A 16,580-nucleotide genomic window follows, 5' to 3' on the forward strand; every position below is an offset into this window, starting at 1 on the left:
GGTACAGGTTGTAGGACCTGCCACTAGAGGGCGCACTACCCAAACAATAACAATCCCGTGGTTTGATGACGCTAAGAAGTATATTTGAATGATGGTATTTGTTGTCTTCTACCCAACCGCTGACGGCCATCAATCAGACGGAAAGATAAATCAGGGATTTTCGATTTTCAACGATATTCAAAAGATACGAATCAAAACAACTCACCTGTCGAGTAAAACACAAGCGAGATCGGCATCTCTTTTTAGTTTAAGTTTGTCGGGACTCGTGACGCTACTTCCGCATTGGTCCAAGACACTGTTGTCATGTGGTTTCTACGTCAGTAAACAAAGGGTAACCACGTCATTGACAGGGGACTGCACTGCCCCATGTTACCGTTTAAAATGGGGATTTTCTCATGATTTACAAGTAGTTGAAAACATTAGAGATATTGTTAGTAATCAGCTGGACAAAATATATAACACTAGCCTAGTGGTTTTGGGATATTTTGCTGCAAATATCTTACAAAATGTACCTTTAAGTCTTGTTTTCTGAAAAATTTGTCATAATTATATGTAAAAATAAAAAAAGTGTTATTAACATTGCCAGTCATTTCTTATTTTAAGCAAAAACTAAATTTGTATACATTTTTCTGAAAATAGGACTAAATATTTCCTGTCATTTTGCTTCTAAGTAAATGTATCTTAATTAAAAATATTTGTAATGGAAAAACAAGAAAAAATACTGCCAAAAAAAAAAAAAATACATTGTGAATTTTTAGATTAGGAAAACAACATGAATTTTTAAGCGATTGTATTTCTTAGCTTCATCAAACAATACAATGTCAATGTTCTTTTTCCCTTGGCCGTTCCTGATTTACATTATTATTCGTTCATTCTTTCTCATCCTAAGAAGACCGATTTCTCCAGGCCATCTTCTGCTTTGGTGTACTCCAGGTTGGACTTGTAGTATCGGCTTTCATAGCGTGGGCTGTTCCTCACATATTTCAAGTATTCCGGGGCTCCAGGACAAATGACATTGTCGGCCAACAGGACAGTGCCTTTTTTCAGTAGACCACAGTCCTACAATATTATAAAATAAATATGGTTGTAATTTTTCATACGTTAGAACCATTTCTTGAGGGGTTAACGTAAGCAATACTCTGTGTGTTTGTGTGTGTACTTAACCTTTGCCTTCCTACCTCAAGAAGTTTAGTATCTGGTGCATAACTATCTTTCCAGTGGTCCAGAAACACGAAATCAAAGTATTTTATCCCAAATCGTTCCTTCATTTTGGGGATTAAATCACCAGAGGATCCCTCCACTAGAGTAACCTTTGAAAAACAGAACAAAGAAAGTGTTGTTACCTTTAAAATACTTATTTAGTCCTAAGCAACTGTATTCAGTTTTATCTATTTTTGTGACTTTGGAGCCCCTTACAATTAAGTGTAAAGTGTAAATGAAGTTTGCTCAAAACGTGTGGAAAAGTACATATGTAGTACACAAATAATATTTTAAATAACTAGCTTTTTTCATTTTTTTAAATGACAATATATGAGATGTTCTTTCATGACAAATTTGAGGAATGAACCAGAAGAAATATTAGCCATAAATGTATCATCCTATCAACTTTCAATCAGATAATATTAGATTTTTATGATTATATATATATATATATATATATATATATATATATATATATATATATATATATATATATATATATATATATATATATATAAAATACAATTCAATGGTAGATTGATGCAAATTGCTGCAAGTTTTTAATACAAATTTTTTTGACTATATTTTGCAAGAAAATAACATTTCAGTCTTTCTACTTAAAAACAGGGGCGGACTGGCCATCTATTTGATCTGGAGAATCACAGAACGGCCGGTACTCCCCGCTACGAACTCCTGAACTGATTCAAATGATTCGCAAACCCACTTTGAACTCCTGAACTGATTCAAATGATTCGCGAACCCACTTTGAACTCCCGAACAGACTCAAATGATTCGCGAACCCGCTACGAACTCTCGAACTGACTCAAATGATTCGCGAACCCACTTTGAACTTAGGGTGACCACCTGTCCTGCATTTTGTGACAGTCCTGAAATTTGAAGCTTTGTCCCACATCCCGCAAGTCATAAGCAGTGTCCAGCATTTTAATTTTGTCTTTGTCATTTTATTTCATCTTCCTTTAAATTACAATTCTACAATTAAAAAAAATGTTAATAAGAAAACACTGAACATGCGCAGCGCAGCCGTTATTATTGGTTCTAGCGGCTAGCCAGAGCGGGAAAATAAACACTGAAAAAAAAAAAAACCTCAACAGAACAATTGATCTATCCGGAGCTCCCCAGAAGAAAAAGCGTCTTTGTTCGTTTAATAAGGAATGGGAGACAAAATATACATGGTTAAAACCAGTTACAGGTGACCCTAAGAAAGGAGATTGCAGTGTATGCCACCGATGTTTCACCATCTCGCATGGAGGTGAGGGGGATGTAAGACTGCAACTGTGCAACTGTGGACCTCATAAAAAGTGAACTCCTGGTGAAAGTGAACTACAGCTACACCTGCCAGGAGTTCTACAGACACATAATGAATGAGAAGGCCCTACTCGAAGCTGCCAGATCAGACAAAAAAATATAAATTCAAGATGCACTGAATCCGGTAAGAACGCATTTAATCTTTCTCGTCTTTCCTAATGGAATTTATGTGCTTATTCGGAAATGTGCTTTGTAGGGATTGGATTATTATTTTCACTTAATTATTTGGATTGAATAGACAGATGCTGTTAAAATAATTTTTTACTGATATTACTGTTAAATATTAGTGACGTTCACGGTGCCGATCAGAGCCGTCATTAACATTTTTATAAAGCCTTTTAGCAATTTAAAACATGTTAACATCACTGCAAAAAGATATCTAATTAAAAAAACAATATTTATTCACCTAGTATAATAATAATTTTCAGTGGTGGACAGTAAAGGAGTAGCTTTACTTCGTTACTATACTTAAGTACATTTTTCAAGTATCTGTACTTTACTGGAGTAGTTTTATTTTGAGTAACTTTTACTTTTACTTCACTACATTCCAAAGCATAAGATAGTACTTTTAACTTCACTACATTTCATAAAACATATCGTTACTCCCTATAATATATCACGTGCTCCGACACGCAGAAGCGGTGTCTGATTCATCATGAACGAACTGAGTCTTTTCAAAATAAACTTTAATCGGATCGCGAATCGCACCAAACGATTCGTTTACGAATTAGAATGATCCGATTGCAGCTGTTCTGGAGTCGACCACTCACTGATTCAAATGAACCGTTAAGTGCGAGTCTACAGAAGTAAGAACCGGGAGATCTTGTGAGCGGGTGTGTCTGATGTTGCTAAATTATTAATGTCGAAATTTAGGATTAATTATTGTAACTGAAAATCATATTTAGGTCAAAATTGTCAGTTGTTTGGGAACTAAATCCGCTGTAAAGAGTGATGTTTAAGCCCACTGAAATGCTGACATGCAGACACATCAATCAGCGTCTCTGTGTTTTAGGTTAAAAAATAAAATAAAATAACCTTAAACTAACACAGATTAAATAAAATAACTCATGCATGTCCAAATTCCCCGCTATCGTAATATTAACAGTTTTATTAAAATGCTACCATGACATCTGTTTTTATATTGTGTATTAACAGTAACCTTATACATATGTATATTGTTTGGATTAACTAGACAACGTTAGACAGACATGTTTATTCATAACAGTACTGAAAATAAGTAAATATTGTAGCTGATGCTAAATGTCTAGCTAACAAGCTTGCTGGTGCTAACTTGAGGTAATTTTTATAAATAATGTCCAAATATTTTTATTCAACCACCTATATATATATATATATATATATATATATATATATATATATATATATATATATATATATATATATATATATATGTATATAGATTACATCTAGCGACAAAAGAAAGGATGTGATGTTCAGAATATAGTAACTAGTAATTATCAAAGAGGGGAAGAGATGCACCCCGTTTGGCCAGGGGTGTTTTTACACCACAGACAAGGTTTGAGAAGGAAAAAAATCATTATGAAAATATAATTATATTTTCCTTAAAATGTTCTTCCTAACTTCAGGCCTTATTATCATGTCATATATAACTGTGATGTTCTGTAAAACCACAAACTTTAAAACACTTTCACAGATCACAGATTACAAAATAATATTTGGTAGCACAACTATTAATAGTTCTAATAATAAATCATCATATTTTCATGATTTCTAAAGATCATGTGACACTGAAGACTGGAGGAATGATGCTGAAAATACAGCGCACATCACAGAAATAGATTATATTTTAAAGGATATTAAAATAGAAACCATTATTTTATATATTTTATTTTGATAATTTAGAATTATTACTGAAATACAACCTTTTTTGTTTCAAACAGTTCAATGAACAATAATAAATGAAGTACCTGGAGCTGACAATGAAGTAAATGTATAATAATTAGCAAAGATGATTAATTTAGCGCTGTAAATGCGCGTGTGAGGGGCGGAGACGCGCCGCGGAGCCTCAGACGCGCGTGAGGACCAAACACAGCAGAATGGAAACTTCACTCCTCTTATTACTTCTTTTACTATAGCGATATATTTGTAGACACGTGATCTGAGTCTTTCATAGATTTGTAGAGTTATTAGAGAAATTGAGTTATTTATTTTTTTTACATTCTTTGGTCGAAGTTTTCAGATCGGTAATTCGGAGCCTGTTCGCGACTCGGTTGATCCAGATCGGGACTTCGGAGCCTGTTCGCGACTCCGTTGATTCAGATCGGCACTTCGGAGCCTGTTCGCGACTCGGTTGATTCAGAACGGGACTTCGGAGCCTGTTCGCGACTCGGTTGATTCAGATCGGCACTTCGGAACATGTTCGCGACTCGGTTGATTCAGATCGGCACTTCGGAGCATGTTCGCGACTCGGTTGATTCAGATCGGCTCTTCGGAGCCTGTTCGCGACTCGGTTGATTCAGCTCGGCACTTCGGAGCCTGTTCGCGACTCGGTTGATTCAGATCGGCACTTCGGAGCCTGTTCGCGACTCGGTTGATTCAGATCGGCACTTCGGAGCCTGTTCGCGACTAGGTTGATTCAGATCGGCACTTCGGAGCCTGTTCGCGACTCGGTTGATTCAGATCGCCACTTCGGAGAATGGTCGCGACTCGGTTGATTCAGATCGGGACATCGTAGCATGTTTGAGATTCTTTTAAATTCAGACATCGAAGCAGGAAGTGTTTGTCAAACAGTTAATTGGTGATAAATGAATATTTGGACTTGAGGCTTTTTTTTACTTGTCGATTCAGCACATGTACATGGACCCACACACAAAGGTGGACACACTCCAGACTTAATCATCAGTAGAGCTCTAAAATTTTCATCCATTGTTATTAAGGACGTTAATAAAGGACGTTATTCAACCACCTCTCTCTCTCTCTCTCTCTCTCTCTCTCTCTATATATATATATATATATATATATATATATTAGGGCTGCACGTTCTCAAGTTTTTCATTAACCGTTAACCGAGGCCCTTAGCGGTTAATACTCGGTTAACCATAGTGTGCCATAGTAACCATAACCATAGTAATTTCCGGACATTGGCCGAAAAAAAAGGAATGTCCGAAAAAATGTAATCTCTCCGGTCAAATTGTCCTATTAAAACTGCCTAATAATGCCGCCCATTAACACAATCTGAATTTGAGAATAAGCCTAAAATGTATAAGGCAAAAGGTAACAAGCAGACTCCGCGGCCGCCTCGCTAAGGCTATGACTATGTTTGACACGTACAATATTTGAAAATCGATAATTATTTATTTATTTAAATTACATTTATATCTGAATTTATGTCAACCTATAGACTTTCAAATATCAAAATGTCATGAATTAATATGTATTTTTGTACAAAATGACATATAAACATATTTTCCTATTATACTTTGCCTGGAAACGCTTCCAACAAGGCGTCGGTTCTATTTCTAGCATGCACGCGTCGAGCCGCGCCTGGGCCGCGCGTCTCACGCAGGCAGTCGGCAAGCTCTAACCTGTTAACATGGGAACCGAATTAAAAACAGACACGCCACGCAGCTGAGATGCTTTCGCCACGCATCCAGTGTGTCCTGACCGGCCTAATGATGCCCGGGTGTTGGCTGTTGAGATTACAACAACGAGGTTGTACTTGTATCTACGCACTGTATTGCAATACTTGCATTTTGCCCCGTCACTCGTATTAGCCATAGACAGTAAAAGAAATGGACACAGAGACCCCACTAGAACTCAATTGAGACAAATGAAGCCCATTTTTAGCGTTTTTTAGCACTTCCGTTTCTGACGCGCAGACTCAAACGAAGCTTGACGACATCAGCAACCTGTCTGACAGATGTAAATCTTCTAGTAGCTGTGCGTGTAAACTGCCATCGTTAATCTTGCAGAGATGGCGAGCTTGAGCGGGGAGTTCTTTGTCGTGAGTGAGCAGGAGTAAGTTTTCTGATTAATTATTTTGTATAGTATTTTAAAATGTAACGCCAGTATGCCATATTAAGTTAATTGCCTGCGAGCTTCTCCTCCTGTCTGTACGGTAATGCGATAGAGAGACGAGTGGTTATGACGCAATCGTTAGCCTATTTTTTACAAAAACTGTTTATACGGGGCCATAATGTAACATAGAAGGTAATGGAGCCTTTTATACATTGTCGTGTATCTTTAGAAATAAATAATGGACAAACGGAGTCTTTAAACGCCTCAGATGTAAAGTTATTCGCTGTCAAAGTGTCGCCAAAATGAATGGGAGTCAATGGGAATGCTAACGTAAGTGAAGTTCTGCTAAAAGATGGCAGCCCCCAGCCGACTTCAACTTCCCGTCGACTTCCTTGCCGCCTGGTATTAGCCCGCTCACATTAGAAAAATGACTTCTTCTTGTGGACATTACAAATGTCTGGGAGCGCTCTGGCGGTCTCTGGTGGTGCAAAAATGTATTACAACTAAATTCAATGCACGCCATTGACGTCACTTAACCGAGCAAAATTTTTCACTCGGTTACACGATTTTTAACGGTTAATCGGTTAACCGGTTAACCATGGACACCCCTAATATATATATATATATATATATATATATATATAGATAGATTACATCTGGTGAGAAAAGAAAGGATGTGATGTTCAGAACATGGTAACTACAGTAATTATCAAAGAGGGGAAGAGATGCACCCCGTTTGGCCAGGGGTGTTTTTACACCCCAGACAAGGTTTGAGAAGGAAAAAATCATTATGAAAATAGAATTATATTTTCCTTAAAATCTTCAGGCCTTATTATCATGTCATATATAACTGTGATGTTCTGTAAAACAACAAACTTTAAAATACTTTGTTCTTACTGGTGAAAATCAGATGGTCATCTCTGTTTTCTCTCAGGTACATCACAGTGTAAGCTTCACAGTTAACATTACTCTCATCAGTGTAGTCCATATCAACAACAAAAATATATCTTGACTCCATATAGTGGTTATTTTGGAAAAAATCCCAGGTATTTTGAGCAGTAGGATTATTAAAAAAATAAAACAAATGTGCTAATATAAAATTAAATTAGCCTATATAAAATTGCAAACATCTATCTTTCAGTACTTTTTTACTTAAGTACATAAAAAATTTAGTACTTTTGTACTTTCACTTGAGTAAAATTGAAAAAGGAGTACTTTTACTTTTACTGGAGTAATATTTTATTTACGTATATGTACTTTTACTCAAGTACTTGATTTGTGTACTTCGTCCACCACTGATAATTTTTCTCCCTGGTGTCCCTCATTGTCCCGCAAAATCAGGTCTGCTGATCTGCATCACTCCATTTGAACTCCCAAACTGACTCAAATGATTCGCGAACCCGCTACGAACTCCAGAACTGATTCAAATGATTCGCGCTTCCCCAAACTGACTCAAATGATTTGCGAACCCGCTCCGAACTCCCTAACTGACTCAATTGATTCGTGATCCCGTATCAAACTCCCATAATGACTCAAATGATTCGCGCTTCTTCAAACTGACTCAAATGATTCGCGATCCCGCTATGAACTACCAAACTGATTCAAATGATTCGCGATCCCCAAACTGACTCAAATGATTCGCAACCCGCTACGAACTCCCGAACTGAATCAAATGATTTGTGATCCCGCTCCGAACTCCCAAACTGGTTCAAATGATTCACGCTCTGAACTCTATTGGCTTTGTGCTCTAATTTCATAAAATTTACTGATTTTAAGGTACGAAATGCATGTTGTTAACAAATAAAATACCAATATTTCCAATCCGAACTCCTTTCCACGTCGAAACATCCACGAACAGGGGCGGACTGGCCATCTGTGTGATCTGGAGAACAGCCGGTACTCCAGGACGGCCCACCACCCACCACATACGCACCATTCGCCGCTGTAAACGGTAATGTTTTCTCTTGGTTAATTTCTCTCGGTTCATGTTAAATAAATTTTTACAAATAAGTCGCACCAGACTATGCGTCGCAGGACCAGCCAAACTATGAAAAAAAAGTGTGACTTATAGTCCGGAAAATACAGTAAGCTGTAAAATGCCACATGCAGTAGCTAATATTAAGAAATATTTTGTGCTTTTACTTTTAAAAATGTTGGTAACGTTACAGTTAATGCTTACAAACTTTGAAGATTTTGAATACAGAAGTTAAATTTGTAATGGTGTATTTTTGTGTTATAACATCATATTATATAATCTATTCCATGCTATCTTGGAATAAAACCTGTTTTTTTTTTATCCATTTCATAATTTGTTTATTTAGGTTGAGCTTAGACCAAGAGCAGAGAAAGACACTCACTCCAGCTCAACTTTAAATGACTTTTAAGTGCCCCAAGTCATTTTTTTTTTTTTTTGTCAAACCACCCTCAGAAGAAGACAAAATACCTGACAGTACACAGAGTGTTTAAGTTGAGTGTTTAAATCAACAGTACACAAAGATGGCGCAGACAGACTGTTGTCAAGTTTCCGCACGCCGATTGCTTTGGGCCGGGTTTAGTCAAAGTCCAGGGCCGTTTTTTTTATTCCCAGTCCGTCCCTGCTTAAAAATGTCACATTTATTTTAATTAGTGAAAATTGTTTCAACGACTACACCATTTTTTTTCTCAGTGGAACTAATGCATACCAGCTCTTTTTCTCACCTTGTCCTGAAGGCCCGCGTAGGCGATGATCTGACGAGCAACTTCAGCAAAGGCTGGGTTGAATTCAACTGTAATGAGTTTGGAGCCAGGGGACATCAGTCGAGCGATCCGAACGGTGGAGTAGCCGCAGTACGTGCCGAGCTCCAGAACCGTGCTGGGGTTTACCTCCATCAACACTGAATCCAGTATGAGCCCTTCAGAGAGACACACAGTGCTCAACCAGAGGATAACTGAGGAAACTAATCAATGAAGTGGCTAATGATATCATCGAAATATCATTAGAGCCTTTCTTCCCCATTAGCACTATCGTTTATTCATCACATGACATTGAGCTGCTAATAGGGACAAGATCAGACTGATGTTCATTGTTTGGTGTCTTATAGAGGCTCACTGAATGTCACTGCATTAGAAAACATTAGCTAAAATTAGCATTAGATAAAATATCTAATTAAAAAGATCAGTAAATGTCTAAACATTCTTAAATCAAGATATATTTACTTGAGAAGCAAAATTACATTCAACACGATTTACAAAATATCAGTCTATATAGTCTTTTTTTTTAAGTAAGTTTTGGCTTAAAAACATTTATGCCAATGCACAAGATTTATTTTTTAAGTTTGTGAAAAAAAGAATACAAAATAAATTGAAGTTTGGTTTAAATTTCTGAGTACAAATTGCTTCTATGCCAATTTTGTTTGTTCAGTGTGGAATAAGAAAAATATTCTTGTTTTTCTTTTGAATTAAGTTTATTTTTCTTTACCAATTGCCAGATATTTTTCTTGTCCCATTTTATCGCTGTTAAATAATAATGAACCATTGAAGAATCATTGATCATTGTTGAGATAAAATAAACTTTAACTGAAATAAAATATAAAAAACTTTATATATATATATAACTTTTTCAAAATTTGATTTATAAAACAACATTTCTCATTTTCGTTTAGTTTAACTTGATGTACTAAAAATAAAATATAATATAGTTTTATATAAAGTAATTTTGCCTCTCAAGTAAATGTTTGTACTGGGGGAAAAAATACTTTTTTTTACAAGAAAATAAATTTTGCAGTGTTTTTGCTCGGTGTCTTTAAATCCCCCAGTGTTATGGTGATTTTTAGTGGATATATTAAGTCAGTTTCCCTAAAATGTAAATCACTGACATGTTCCTTTAATGTCTCAACTATCAACAATCAAAATATCACTTTGTATACTGTATAAAACTGATCATTCTGGGAACACTTCTGAAATTAATCCATCCTCAGTCCCATAATGCATCAGTGCACCTACAGTGGTTGATTGTGGCTGTACATTGGCTGTACATTGTGCACACTTGTATATGCAACTATAGTATGCATGTGTGCAGCCATGCAGAGAGCATATTGACCCACAGACAGGAGACTGCCATCACTTCTCATTCAGAGCAGCCAGCTATGAGCAGCCCCAAAGCCATTTACTCAAGAGCAGAGAAGAGAGATACAGAGATAATAGAAGCAAAAAAATATCAAGCAAATGGTAAGAAAATTAGTAAGGGAGCAGAGAAGGAGGTGAGGGAATACAGGCTGCTACCTTTATCATCGCCCACGTTCATGGCCCATTCTTTGTGTCGACAGTAATAGTCGATGGCTGAGATGACGCTCTGAGGGTCTCCTTTTGTAGCATTCTTCTGAACGGCTTTCAGCATGCGCTGCATTCACAGAAATCAGCCATGATCAACAGTGTTCTTTAACAAAGCATCGCCAGAGAACAATAATCAAAAAATAAAAGACATAACAGGAGGACCTTAATTACTCTGGCTTTCAAAAGAAGTTTTATTGGGTTTCTGCTATTGAAAAATCCTGTTTAATCATAAAGAATTTACTTTGGCTTTACCGTGGTACAGATGTAAGAAGGTAATACTGTGGTATTTTAATATATACAATGATAATGAAAGATTATCTTATGCATGTAGCGTGGTATTTATATACACCAATGTTCTTCAAATAATTTCTTTTGGACATAAAGTACAAAAAAAAAGTAATCATCATAAAGAATTTCTTGACTAATACAAATGTTCTTAATTATGATGAAAATAATGTAACAATACAATAATAATATATTATTGAATAAATAACTTAATGGACCGAAAAAAAAATACAGTAAAAACTCCTTTGATGTGTTCACTATTTCTTATATTCCTCCCTGTACTCACTTTGTATAATAAATGTAAATTATTAATTGTAAATATAAAAATAGGTGTCATTTTCTTAATGAAAAAAAGTTATAATAAATGTGATGTTTAATAATAAATACATTGAGAAATAGATAGTTGCTGTTATAGTGGAAATTTGTCTTTGGCTTCACTATATACCACAAACAATGACATATACCACAACAACATCATAAAAACAACAAAAACAAATATGCATACGAGCAATGTAAACGATCTAAAGCTCATCTATGTTATACTTCAACATACACACACACACACACATACATGTGTACAATTAATGTGCATATTTATCTACACCTACTCATATTCAAGTCTCACCATTTAATATTCTAACAGCAGTTAGCACAAATGACATCTGGTACACTGTTTTACTTGCCCAAGGTTTTCTAAATCATTTCCTTGAAGGTAACAACTGAAATTGAGAGTGTAAGTGATGAGATGAATACTCTGTAATAATCAAAGCTTTAGATGTATAAAAATAATTCAAGATCAATCAGATCATATAACCATGCCATGTTCTTTACAGGTGGATAGATTCGCCAAAATACAGTATTTTCATGGTACATGACCAAAAAACATGCCAGCATGGTAGTAGCATAGTATTTTTGTCAGCAGTGACTCTCTGTCTTCTTTGAACATCAACATCTCATCTCTGCGTATGTGTGAGCGATGAATGACAGTGAGGGTCACCTGAGGTCGCGATGTTCCCGTCATGATGTCAAGGAGCCGCTCATGAATGACATCGTGCCAGAGAAGTGCCATCCAGCCGCTGCTCTGCACAGCTGTAGGGATGAGCCAGTGATAGAGGACATACAGGACAGCAGCTGAAACCACCGTCACGGCCAACAGACTCCACAGCATACTGTGAAAGACAGAGAGAGAGACGTTCACAATGAGAATAAATGACTAAGGTCAGCCAAAAAAGGGAGGCTTTGTTAGACTTACTTCAAAACTAACTCTCATTTCATTGTTGACCTAGCTACTAAAGCACCACAACCTTTAGACCTAAATTCTTGATTATCTTTTGTGTGTTTATGACATACAGCCCGACCTGTGTAAATACCCACAGCTCTCGCAGTCAGAGTATGATGTAAGATCACATGACAAGCATGTCTACAACACACGCCTAACCGTGTTTGCAAGGTCATTTAAGATGTTACAAATAATCATTAACATTCAGATTGGCAAAAAATGGACACATACATGATGACACATGAAATACACAGAAAAGAAAAGATAAAAAGTTTAAAAGAATTCTGTGCTGTAAAAAATATGGCACAGCTTTATCTCCACAACTGATTTATACCACTCACGTGAACAGAGTAAACCATATAATAGCTTGCAGAATTATGTTTCAGAAGTTTTTTTATGTGTTTTAACAGTCAACTTTTTATGTCTTAATATTTACGGTTTACCCTTTCCTTGATAGTTTTCACACTTTACCTACTCTAGTATCACGTCATCTTGCAACTTTTATAGAACTTCATACTCACCAAGGCTGCTTTTATTTTATAAAAAATGTAGTAAAATAAGTTAAATGACATTACAATTTTAAATAACAGTTTGTTAGTTGAATACATTTTAAAATGTAATTAATTCCTGTGATTTTCAGCATCATTACTCTTCAGTGTCACATGAACCTTCAGAAATCATTTTAATATGCTGATTTGCTGTTCAAATAACATTTCTTATTAGCAGTGTTGAAAACAGTTGTGCTGCTTAATATCTTTGTGGAAACTGAAATTGTGTACTTTTTTTTCAAGATTCTTTGATGAATTAAATGCATCCTGGCTGAATAAAAAAATACTATGATTTAAATTCAAGAAGAAATAATTATTTGACAAACTATCCCTTTAATAAGAAGGTTCTTTTTCTTTTCAAGTGTAGAGAAAAGTGTGTGCAATATACCTCCACATGCAGGAGTTATTATTACAGTGTTGCCAAAATGACACTAATCTTAATACATTCTATTCAAGCTCAGAATAAGGACTTCTGATCTGGCATTCTGTGCAGACACAATGGGCTGCTCATAAAAAAGTCCAGGCACGATCCCCTGGAGTAACATAGTGAGACGCAGCGGTGACAGTATGAGCCTGCGTGCTGTCAGAGCGTGCTTTAATTAAAGATGGTATCACCGCTCAGACATGCAGCTTAAAAGAAAACCCCCAAAAGAACCAGACAGACTTAAAAGATAGAAGTGTATCTCTTAAGCGACCATTTTTACAGCTCACCCACACATGCTGATATCGACTTTGTGGCCTTCTAGAGACCTCAGGACTTTCAGCAAGTCTGAGTTCTGATTACTACCACATGAATATTTAAGTCTACTGATTAATTAGAGATTGCTGCTGGACTTTAGTAAACCGAAGTGTGCTGTAATCACGGAAGCAACGGATTAACACGTTGCGCATGCTGTGTGCGGGATGTGCGAATTCCAATCACCATCTTGCTTATGAATAAATATTGAAGTGTGAACAATATTGGTTGATGTGAATGCAGAGCTGGATCATGCATAAAGTTACATAAACACAACATGTTATGGGAAGAAAAAATGATCATATAATACGTAACACATATGCATGCGTTCCCTTGAATTTCAAACAAGCCAAACAAAGAACAATCTGTTGCAATATTATGCCAAACAACATTTCCATAATCTTACTTCCTTTTGCAGCTGTCTTCACAAACACACAGAGAGATGAGCTTCCCTTTCTCTTTTACTCCGATGTCTTTATGCCTTTCTCTGACAAAGTCTTTCTTGTTGGCCCCTCTCTCTCTCTACCTCTATCTCTCTCCCCTCCCTCTTCTATTTGCTCTGTTTAACCTGTTCTGCTGGGCTGCCTTGATATGTGTTGAAAGTGATGTACAACCATAGGTCACGCTAGAAAGAGAGAGAAAAAGCGAGAGAGATGCATGCACACACTTCCACTCATAAATACTCAGACACGCACTTACACACGACAGGAGAAGGAGCTGAGCCTCGGCCAACTGGGCTGAGTTTTTAATCCTCCTTTAGCCAGTCATGCTCTAATCTTCTCGCGCTTTCTTACACCCCCTTCCTGTCTCACTCTCTTTTGTTTTCCCCATCTTTCTTCCTTCTGCCCTCCCCTCCCTTTGCACACACTGACACATGGATAATGATGACAAAAGAGGGGCCTCAGCATCACCATTTTCCAGCTTACAGAGGTAGTATAAACCATGGCACGTCTCCTGCAGAAAACACACTCAATGCAATACTATATATATATATACACATATACACACACAATTTCAGAATGCATATAATGGATTAGGAAGATATACATATGATATACATTATGAAAATAATGGGACAATACTATATATAGTATATATATATATATATAGTATTAGCCAACACTCAAGGCTTTTTAAAAATGTATTTATACAGACTGCTATTGGATGTTTATTGGTGCCTTGGTTAATGGCCTTTAAAATTATCTAACATTAACTTAAATGTAATAATTAAATGATAAAACTATATTATTTAATAACATAATAATAATAACACAATTAACTGTAATCTTCAGCAAACACGCACACACACACACACACACACAATAACTATTTATTTGCTTTACATTTTTAATTATTTAGACAAAATATTACAAATTAAATAGTAGCCTATTTTTAATAGCATCAATTACCAGCTGATATTGGATATTTTTTGTATTTATTGATATTGACTGACATTGGATATTTAATGGCACATGGGCTTTTCCTTCACTTTACCATCATCTAACATTCACTTAAAGTTTAATTTAATAACACGATTAAATTTAATCTTTAGTGAATCTCAAAATCACAATGAAAAAATATAAATGGCTTTATATTTTAATTATCTAAATAAGTAAAAAGTCGAAACAAAAATTATTATATATATATATATATATGCTGTTTCAATTATAAAGCAGAATCAGTCAACATTTATTGATATTGACTGATATTGTATATTTAATTGTTCATCCATCTTAAACCAGCTTAAAATTCACATTTAAAACTATTTTGTTTAATGTGAAACATCGCTCTAAAACCACGTCAATATACAAATTAGAAATTCAAGATAATTTTCTATATGGCTGGTACAACCACAGATTCATCAAGTATAGCATGAGCTCTACATGAGGCTTACAAGAAAACAGAGAAAGAGAAGGAGAAAGGTTATAGAACCCAAATGCACTCTCCTTAGTACATGTCACTCCCAATCTAAATCATTAACACACACACACATACACACACTCACACACACACACACACACACACACACTAACATAATGACGCTTCCAGCCAGTGCATCCACAGGTGAGCACCGGCGCTCTGTTCTTCTGTGTTGTGGTTCTGTGAACATCTAAATGCTGTATAATAGTATCACTCTCAACATGTTAAGCACTTGAAATGTGAATGTACTAATGAATCCAGCACATTTCAGCATGCGTCAATGGGTTTGCCCTTTAGCTTTACATCAGCCACTTAACTCCTCTGCATTATTGTTCACCAGTATAAATAAGACCTTAATAACATCTTTACTTCTAATTAAAGAACAATGCAGTCGTCATCAAGTAATAATAAGAATGGCATGTGTAAAGTCACCTAACCTTGCTGAACAGTGGCCACTGGTGGCCGAAAGAGTCATTTTCAGAAGTGCTGTCTTAATCACGACAAGGTCGAACATACATGCCTGCCTTTGCCAATGGCCACAGTAATTAACTGCCATTGAAAAAATATAAAAAATAACAATCTTGGTGATAGCACCCCCCTCCAAATGTATGGATACTTGTAACAAAAGATGTAACCTTACAGTATATGGAATTCAAATGCTCTTTTGGTTGCATTGTATATATGCAAACTTGCCATTTTCATTTTCACCACTGACATGCATTGTTTTTAAGGTCAAGCCATGTATGCAAAAAATACTAACCTCTGGTTAATTAACAGCATTCAGGTTCTTCCCTGGTGAAGTAAAGTGTTGGGAACTATTAAAGGAACAAAATAAATATTCATTTGCACCCAAGGCACATTGACGCAACCCCCACACAGTGGGTTTCCAGGACTAAAGTAACTGCTAGGGGATCTGGAGCATACCAGAGCGGTGACTCACTGTGGGGCTCCACTGCTCCTCCATCACACACACACA

At 36.1% G+C, this 16,580-nt stretch overlaps 1 protein-coding gene across 4 annotated transcripts; it reads right to left on the reverse strand.

Annotated features, from left to right (window-relative positions):
* Positions 1-775: 775 nt before the first annotated feature.
* LOC113075234 (catechol O-methyltransferase A) lies at positions 776-16,492 on the reverse strand. Of its 4 annotated transcripts, none has more exons than XM_026247896.1 (6): positions 16,365-16,492; positions 12,119-12,290; positions 10,786-10,903; positions 9,223-9,416; positions 1,179-1,310; positions 776-1,059 (listed from the first exon to the last, which is right to left on the reverse strand). In XM_026247896.1, exons 1-6 carry the CDS (start codon positions 16,382-16,384, stop codon positions 880-882), a joined length of 816 nt encoding a protein of 271 aa, XP_026103681.1. In that variant the 5' UTR covers positions 16,385-16,492; the 3' UTR covers positions 776-879. The 4 variants fall into 4 exon arrangements, with proteins under 4 accessions (XP_026103681.1, XP_026103683.1, XP_026103682.1 ...); XM_026247898.1 differs by lacking the exon at positions 16,365-16,492 and adding an exon at positions 14,384-14,468; XM_026247897.1 differs by lacking the exon at positions 16,365-16,492 and adding an exon at positions 14,091-14,337.
* Between the last annotated feature and the right edge of the window lie 88 nt (positions 16,493-16,580).

The sequence above is a fragment of the Carassius auratus genome, unplaced genomic scaffold (genome assembly GCF_003368295.1).
Source record: "Carassius auratus strain Wakin unplaced genomic scaffold, ASM336829v1 scaf_tig00016516, whole genome shotgun sequence".
Classification (NCBI taxonomy): Eukaryota; Metazoa; Chordata; class Actinopteri; order Cypriniformes; family Cyprinidae; genus Carassius; species Carassius auratus.